This window comes from Rutidosis leptorrhynchoides, chromosome 10 (genome assembly GCF_046630445.1).
Source record: "Rutidosis leptorrhynchoides isolate AG116_Rl617_1_P2 chromosome 10, CSIRO_AGI_Rlap_v1, whole genome shotgun sequence".
Lineage (NCBI taxonomy): Eukaryota > Viridiplantae > Streptophyta > Magnoliopsida > Asterales > Asteraceae > Rutidosis > Rutidosis leptorrhynchoides.
The window spans coordinates 335,024,784-335,034,270 of record NC_092342.1 but is presented as its reverse complement, the minus strand read 5'-3'; the positions used below and the strand labels follow the sequence as shown (position 1 = coordinate 335,034,270).

The window sequence follows — 9,487 nt, the reverse complement described above, 5'->3', positions numbered from 1 at the left end:
GAACTATTGTGGATGAAAAGGTTTCTACAAGACCTTGGATTTAAGCAATCACGATATGTAGTTCTTTGTGATAATGAGAGTGCGATTCATTTGGCTAGAAATTCTATGTATCATAAGCGGACAAAACATATTGATGTGAGGTATCATTGGATTAGAGAACGTCTTGAAGATGGTTTGTTTGAACTTGATAAAGTTCATACCGATGATAATGGTTCCGACATGTTCACAAAGGCTTTAGCAAGTGAGAAGCTCAAGGTATGTTGCTCGATCGCCGGGATGGCGATCCCTTCCTCATAATTGGAAAGGGGGAGATTTGTTGAGTTTATATTTAAGTTTACAAATATGAGGAATACTTACCCCAAATGTCAAAGCCCAACAAATTAGGCCCAAAATGCTTGTTGACTTGGTCAAGCATTCTAGGCATTTTGAACTCCAAGTGCAGATCCAATTTTTTATTAAGAGAGAGAGAGAGAGAGAGAGAGAGATCAGAGAGTTTTAAGAAAAAAGGGAGAAAACCCCAATTTCCGTTGTTAGCTACAGCAGTCCATAAAAGAGACGATCCCCAGAGATCCGACCGTTGAATCTTCTTCATTTTTGGGATGTGTCTTCCTGACATCAGTGCCAACATTTTCAACCGTTGAATTCATCTAAAGAGGTTTGTAGCTCGTGATTTTGCTGCTGCAACAGAGAGCAGATTATTGGGTGATTCATTCATCTTTTATCTTTAATTGTTTCATATACTTGTTGATTATTGTTGTTCAAGAGTATGATAATGTTGTATGCCTCTATTTGATCTAGAGAAGGATTATTATATTACTCTCTTTGTTGATGATAGTGGAATTTAAGTGGCTTACGAGTCCCGTGGTTTTTACTCTCGATTTTGAGAGGTTTTCCACGTAAAAAGTCTCGTGTGTATTGTGTGTGCTTATTTATTTCGTATTTGCTGATTTGGGACAGAATTGGGGCTGATTTGGGTTGAATTTGGTATAGCTTATTTGTTAGCATCCTCACGGTTTCATACGGGTCGGGAAATGGTTGTCAAACGGATGTTCGTTTCCGTTTTGTAGATTGCCCGTTGTGACTTATTTTCCCATCAAATTGACATGACATGTAGCACCACTATCAACAATCCAACTCGTGTCATCATGAGTAAGATTAATCATATCATAATCAATACATACAAAGAACTCATCTGTGATAGCGTTAACTTCAACCTTATCATCATCACCACCATCACTTTTCTTTTGTTTATTCTTGTCATATGCCTTTTTCTTCTCATTCTTTAACTTTGAACAATACCACTTTGTGTGCCCCTTTTCATGACAATTATAACACTCAACATTAGCAAATTTGCCTTTGCGTGAGCTGCTACGATGATTGCCTCTTTTACCCTGACCTCTACTATGACTTCTCCCCCGCGTTTCTGTGACCAAGATATCTGACTGTGAAGAGGAACCTTGTGACTTTCTTCTCATCTCTTCATTCAAAATACTACCCTTAGCCAATTCCATGGTGATAGTACCATTCGGTGCAGAGTTGGACAAAGATGTTTGTTTGAAATTTGACACGGGAATGGAGTTAGTTTTGCATAATGTAAAACATGTTCCGGATATGAGACTTAATGTTATTTCAACAGGCATTCTTGATGATGATGGTTATTATAACGGTTTTGGTAATGGTATTTGGAAACTAACTCTTGGTTCTATGATAGTGGGAAGAGGCAAAAAAGACTCAAGATTATACATCACGTGTCCGAAGATCATCCAGAACATTGTTAACGCAGTGGACAATGTTGATTCTACTGAGTTGTGGCATAAAAGACTTGGCCACATGAGTGGAAAGGGGATGTCTATCTTGTTCAAGAAGAATGTGTTGTCGGGTGTTAGTGGTATTGATTTGAGTAAGTGTTCTCACTGTTTGGCAGGGAAACAGACCAGAGTTGCGTTTAAGAGTCATTCTCCTTTTCGAATGGAGAACGTACTTGATCTAGTTCATTCGGATGTTTGTGGGCCTATGAAGACTAGGACACTTAGTGGATGTTCCTACTTTGTTACCTTCATCGATGATCATTCCAGGAAGGTGTGGGTTTATACCTTAAAGTCAAAGGATCAAGTATTTGAAAAGTTTAAGGAATTTCATACACTAGTTGAAAGGCAAATGGGGAAGAAACTCAAGTGTATTCGGACTGATAATGGCGGTGAATACATTGGCAGATTTGATGCTTATTGTAAGGAGAATGGTATTCGGCATCAAAAGACTCCACCAAAGACACCTCAGTTGAATGGCTTAGCAGAGAGGATGAACAGAACTTTGGTTGAGAGAATTAGATGTTTGCTTTCACATGCAGGGTTGTCCGATTCCTTTTGGGGTGAGGCTTTAAATACGGCAGTTCATATTATTAATCTAACCCCTTGTGTTCCTTTGCGTTTTGATGTTCCTAACAGGGTTTGGAGCAGCAAAGATGTTTCTTACCGTCATTTACGAGTTTTTGGATGTAAAGCTTTTGTTCATGTTTCCAAAGATGAGAGGTCAAAGCTTGATATGAAGACTAAGCCATGTGTATTCCTCGGCTATGGTGAAGATGATTTTTGGGTACAGGTTATATGATCCAGTTCAGAAGAAACTTGTACGAAGCCGAGATGTTGTTTTTACAGAAGATCAGATGTTAAAAGATGTTGAGAAGACAGATTCAGTTCCAACCTAGTACTGATCTTGTTGATTTGGATCCAGTTACTCCACAACATGTTGGAGATAATGTTCAGAATGATGAACATGGTACTGATGTTGGTGATGCTCCGGAGCAGGTAGAGATTTCGGTAACAGATGTACCCCCATTTGTCCCACACTCGAGACCGTCATCCTTCTGTTATATATTCTGCTAATGAGTATGTATTACTCACTGATGGGGGAGAGCCAGAGTGTTATTCAGAAGAAATGAAAGATGAGCATAAGAAAGAAGAGTGGGGTGAAGCTATGCAAGATGAGATGAATTCTTTGTATGAGAACAATACTTATGACCTGATGAAGTTACCGAAAGGCAAAAGAGCTTTGAGAAACAAATGGGTATTCAAAGTGAAGACATATGAGCTTACTTCACAACCAAGGTACAAAGCTAGGTTAGTCGTTAAAGGATTCAGCCAGAAAAAGGGTATTGATTTTGATGAGATTTTCTCTCCGATCGTGAAGATGGGATCTATTCGAGTGGTATCAGAGTGGGTTAGCCCAAAAATTATAATGTGGATTAATCGCCCCGGTTTGCCAACGATAATGAATCCTTGTGTGTGCCTTATATCAAAGAGATCTTCCTGATTTGGCCTTGGTCAGGTTGAGAGTTGCGGGTAATGGCCGGCGATATAAGATTAATGGATCATGTGCGGAATATCGTTGAAGGGAAGGCCATGTGGTCTTCGGTTTGAGGGGAGGATTGTTGGGTGCAAACCCAATCCCACATTGGTTGGGGATAAATGTCAAGATCAACATATAAACTCATGAGTGTCTCTCTCTACTACCAATTGGTTTTAGAGTAATTTGGGAGTTCATGGCTTATATGTTTGGTGCTTGTTGGGCTATAACCGGTCCTTTCAGGAAATTGCACAAAAATTACACGTAAGGTGTTTGATGAAATGTCTGAAAGAAAACATTGATTATGATATGTAGGCAGGAACAAGAGGCACCTTGCGTCCTTGCGTTTTCAGGAAAACAAAGTCGCAAGAGGCACCTTGCGTCCTTGCACCTACCGGGAAGCAATGTCGCAAAGAGGCATCTTGCACCCTTGCGGCTTGCACGGACAAATTGTCAAACTTTTTTTTATGGGTTTCGAGCCAAAAATTAGGAAAAAATGGGCATTTAGGTGATCCTCTTTAATACTCCGTACTTTAATATGTAGAAAGTTGGCCCACAAAACCCAAAGCTATACAAACAAACCCTAAGGCCCTAGAAGATCCCTCCGCCTCTGTCCTGCAAAACTCTGTCGTTGTCCGGTTCACCCGAATTTCGATACCAGCGTCTTCTAAAATACGGTGAGTAAAATTATTAGTTCTTGATATCTATTTACGTCTATAATTTTGTGCCGATTATAATAATTTATTTAGTTATAATTAAGGGGTCAGATTTCATTGGATTACTTGCTGTCTTGCTCCATTAGTACAGTTATGATGTGATATCGCGTACAAATAACAGAATTGTATTTACTCAATTAATAGTTGTTCTCGAACGCATTTAAGTATACAATAAACTGTGTGCATCTCACTTTAAATCTCTATTGTATAGTTTTATGTTCTTATATAGTGGTTCATTAATGCTTAAAGTTAAATATCACGCAGTGTTACGTTTAAATTCAATTGACAACAAGTCTGTATTACTTACAGAAACTAATTAAGTAAATCATTAGTATAATGGTTGGTGTTGATATTCTCATGATCTCAAATTCAAACCCGAGTAGCAATATATTTGGGTGGCTAAGTAAAGAGTCGAAAACTGTCATGAAATTCGGGATCACACCGGTTAGGCCATATAAAATAATCGGCCTCCCATGAACACGCAATATCTAAACCGTTATCCGTTTAACTAACCTTGTTAAACCTGATCTGTATGAGTGTTGAAAATAGTTATGTGATAACCTGGTTGTAATTATGTGTAAGAAGAGTGTCTTGATTTGTTAGAGTTTATGATGAAGTTTGTTTACCAGAGTTTATGATAAAGTTTGTCTTGTAATTTATTATAAGTTGGAGGCTGTTACGTTTAGGTACCAGTTTTCTTTACATCATGTCTAAACCTAGCTTTTAATGGTTGTTGTTATCAATTGTTTTTTACATTTATTTTATATATTCACAGAGTGTTCCTTACTTCATTCTGTTTTTAACTTTTTTGTCTTTTACTTTTTTTTTTTTTTTTTTTTGTAGGAATTCGTAATGTCAAGTTACATATGTGATGAGTTGCTTGAAGAAATTTTCAAAAGGCTGCCATCCAAAACTCTTCTTCAATTAAGATCTCTATCCAAATCATGGTGTTCCCGTATTTCTAGCCCCGATTTCATTCTTACCCAAACAACTCTTCAAACTGCGAGAAACTATCAAAATATTCTTATCCAACATCGAACTTCTTCTTTCCAAAATTTCTTTACTGTACATTACCAATCCATGCTTAACTCCCAATATGGAAATTATGGCACAAGACCGATGAAGTCCCCAAATGGTTATATTGTAGGTTCGTGTAATGGAATTATCTGTCTACGTGATCACTATAGTGGCAATTTTAGTCTCTGGAACCCTTCAATTAGACGTAAACTAACCTTACCTTATCCTTTTTTTTCTCTTAACAACTATGAGATCGCTGGGGTTGGCTTCGACTCCAAAACTGATGATTACAAGATTGTAATACTATCCTGCTTTCGACATGGAAAACATAAATCAATGGTGTACTCGTTGAAGAAACCTGTTTGGCGTGAAATCACTCCCCCTTCATCTCGCATTACATGCGTCAATTCACCTGGGTGTGTTGTTAATGGGGTCCTGCATTGGGTCGTTAGAAGTGATGTATTCCAAGATTTTATTTTGACATTTGATTTGAGTAGTGATGTTTTTAGCGAGATGACGTTGCCAGAAAAACCTAATCAGTACACCAAACAACACCCAATAATCTTTAATGGTTCTCTAGGTATGTTGGTCAGTACTAAAGATTGTTACCATCGGGTTTGGGCGATGAAAGAGTACAATAATGTGACGTCATGGTATATGACTTTAAATTTTGGAGATCATCCATATGAAGGTATACATGCAGTTTTGCAGCTCAAGAATGGTAATTTGTTGATCAGAAATCATAATCTCGTGATGAATTTTCATCCAAATGGAGAACTGTGCTCAGTAGTATGCATGCCTGAGTATTCAACCCTTTCCATAGTTGGCATGGTAATGTATGTCGAAAGCCTTGCATTACTCGACATAGGAACTGTCTGCAACACTGAGCAAATCGTATTAAGTCATGAGACAACAAAATGGTAGTAACAGATCATTCTGTTTTGGCTTTGATTGACTCATGTAACCTCAACTCCATCAAATAAACACAAGTGAATTATGATCAGGGCCGTATCAATCGTAATGTATATTTGTATGAATCTTACTATAAAATTTATATTGTATAGTTTAATTTTTTTTAATACTGGTTCATCAGTGCTTAAATTTATATTTTATTAGGTTTGAATTCAATTGACATTAAGTCTGTGTTGAAATAAAAAGGACCAAACGAAAGAGTTGACCAGAGTTGACCAAAGTGCACCAGTTGACCAACGGCTATTTCCTTTTTAGTCAAAAGCAGATTCTTCAAGAAAGTAACAAAGCACCATTCCAAATTAGGAATTAGCTGTTATATTCTTTGTATTATAAATCAAATAGCAATCCATTGTAAAGTAATCAATTCAAGTGAAATAATCACTGATCAATAATCAATAATCAATACAATCATTTTAGCTTCTATTTCTTACGGAGTATTAATTAACATGGTATCAGAGCTTTAGTGTTGATCTTGGATCAAAATACAATCTTAGCTTCATCATTTACCGATTTTAGGCTGCCATGTCAAAAATTGACGGTAACCCAAAAATACAGAAGCAGGAAATAAGCTTCTCGAATCAAGCTGCCATATCAAGAGATAATGGTAGCTCAAGTAAACAAACCCACTGCAACAATTTTAGAACACATAATATGAAATCTGAACAATTGAACAATTAAGGATGAGCAAAAATAGTTACCTTAGCGTTCTCTGTCAACCACCACCGGTCACCATCAGAACTGCAGAATTCAAAGCTTACCAAAAAGGTATTAGGCTGAAGACGGAAAAGATGGCGGCCGGAGACAGTGAAACCGCTGAGGTGGTGACGACGGTCGGCGGCCACCATGAGGTTGCCGGCAACGGCGTCTTCAAATCCTCTCAGAATTCAAGAAAAGGTAACTCAAACTCTGATTTTTTGTTTCAATTACATAAACCGGTTGAAAGGGTAATGGAAAAGCTCTCAAACCTTGATTTACATAAATCGGCCATAAAAAAGTCACAAGACTTTAACTCTATTTACTGCAAATCGCATAAAGAAAGGAAAAACCCAAATCGATTCCATTGCCTTCAAGAAATCGAAAAAGGGAAGTTAAACAGTATTTCTGGATCTTTGTTCGATAATATAAATACAAATATAAGACAAAATTGCCCAAATCGTCCCTGTGTTTATGGTTTTTTTTGCCCAAATCGTCCTTGTGTTAACAAAACTGCATAAATCATCCTTAAATGCTAAATTACGTCCCAAATTAGTCTCTGCCTTAACTTTTGTTAAACTCTCCGTTAGTCAAAAATATACGATTAGTCCTTGAAGTTTCATAAAAGATTGCAACAAAGATCCTCTTCATTATTTTTAAAGCTTTAGTGAAAGCTTAAAAAATCAATTGGACATATTAAAGTCAAAGTCGGTGAATCCATACTGAAGTAGACTTGTCAACCTCAAGTTGTCTCTTTATTACTCGCCAGAGCCTCCTGGTTGAAAATCGATTGAACACATCTGAAATAAGAATAAAAACATAAATTAGATCTATGCACGCGAATCCTGTTGGGATCATTATCACAAATCACAATCGTAGCAACACAATCTTATAGCAATCTTATAAAAATTACATTTATTCATCATAAAGGTCTTCCTCCCACCCACAACTTACTTAGACGAGATAAAATGGAGGGACTTACAAACCAAATACAGCTTATGTCCCCAGATAAAGAAACTTACTCAACAGCAGCAATTATCATACTTAATAAGCTTCACTGTATATAATGCCTAAATATGCAAACATCAATTATCTGATATCATTATTCACCATTGAAAAAAACAGTATCTCAAATTTTATGCCAAAAGACTAACAATTTCTTCTTGACATATAGAGAGCTAGGTTTATTAAAATTGAAGTGTACATATCTTAGATTCAATCTAAGTTAATATTTATTTTGAAAAAAATACTTCCTTACTAAAATGTCGACGAGTTTTCTATCAAACTTAAATTTTTTTTTTTTAAACTTTCTTCATCTTGAAGATGATGAAAAGGATCTTTGTTGCAATCTTTTAAGAAAATTCAGGGACTAATCGTATATTTTTAACTAACATAGAGTTTAACAAAAGTTAAGGCAGAGACTAATTTGGGACGTTATTTGGCATGTAAGGATGATTTATGCAGTTTTGTTAACAAATGGACGATTTGGGCAAAAAATCATAAACACGAAGATGATTTGGGCAATTTTGTCTAAATATAAATATGGTTGGTGGGATGAGCTGTAAAGAAAAAGACACTTCAAAAAACCCTTCAAATAATCAAGAGTCAAAAGGTGTTTACGATTTTTCAATTAATGAGAAATTAAAAAATTATTTTAAAGATAAAGATAAATCGATATATGAAAAAAGGTTCTCAAATCATGTATTGAAGCCAAATTTGCTTACGACAAATGTACCAAGGAATGACCCCGCCGAAATTATTATTTTAAAAAATAGTAGTGGCCCGATTGATTCCACTTACTGTATAAAACCTTTAAATTCAGAAAATAAAAGTTATTGTGGAAAAGTTAATATTGTCACAAACAATACAAAAAGTGACAAATGAATTTTTGATTGAATGCTACTCACACCATGACTCTTGAAAAAACGGATTTTTGTTCAGAATCAAAACCCCGGGTTAGTAAAATTCAAACGGCCAATGGAGGAGTTGTACAAGTAGAAGGGGGTGGGAAAATTGAAATTACTCCGACCATGAAATTATCTAATTGCTTATATATTCCAGCCATGTCTCATAAATTGTTATCTGTTAGCCACGTTACAAAAGAACTACATTGTTCTGTTCTATTACACCCCACTTTCTGTATCCTTCAAGATATCAGGACTGGGGTGATTATTGGGCGTGGCACCGAACGGGGTGGGTTATATTATGTAGACGAAGTAACCCAACAAGGTATCGTGATGCTTGCACACAGAACACCTGATAGGGAGGCTTGGCACCCTTCCGCAAGTTATTTAAATCTCCTTTATCCAAAATTATTTCCTCCAAATTGCGTTTTAACTTGCGAGACTTGTATTTTAGCAAAAAGCCATAAAAGTACTTATAGACCTAGTAAAACAAGGAAAAATATTCCGTTTTCACTAATTCACTCGGATGTATGGGGTCCAGCTCCAGTTAACGGGAGCAAAAATCTTCGATATTTTTTACTTTTTATTGATGATTGCACACGGATGACATACACTTATTCTTTTAAAAATAAATCGGAAGTGTCTGGCAAATTTTTTATGTTTTATACTATGATTCAAACTCAATTTAAAAGAAACATACAAATTTTAAGGTCAGATAATGGAGGAGAATTTGTAAACTCTTCCATGAAACTTTTTTGTCAAGAAAAAGGAATTATTCATCAAACCTCGTGTGCCCATACCCCAGAACAAAATGGGGTGGCGGAAAGGAAAAATCGTTTACTG

General features: G+C 36.3%; 1 protein-coding gene across 1 annotated transcript; it reads left to right on the top strand.

The window, feature by feature from the left end:
• Positions 1 to 4,394: 4,394 nt before the first annotated feature.
• LOC139871383 (F-box/kelch-repeat protein At3g23880-like) lies at positions 4,395 to 5,999 on the top strand. Its single transcript, XM_071859098.1, has 2 exons — positions 4,395 to 4,502; positions 4,902 to 5,999. Exons 1-2 carry the CDS (start codon positions 4,395 to 4,397, stop codon positions 5,997 to 5,999), a joined length of 1,206 nt encoding a protein of 401 aa, XP_071715199.1.
• Positions 6,000 to 9,487: the final 3,488 nt, after the last annotated feature.

Coding starts and splice junctions, on each gene's coding strand:
- LOC139871383 (XM_071859098.1), top strand. CDS start 4,395: ATGGTTGGTGTTGATATTCTCATGATCTCAAATTCAAACCCGAGTAGC. Junction 4,503..4,901: donor TGAAATTCGGGATCACACCG/GTTAGGCCATAT, acceptor TTTTTTTTGTAG/GAATTCGTAATGTCAAGTTA.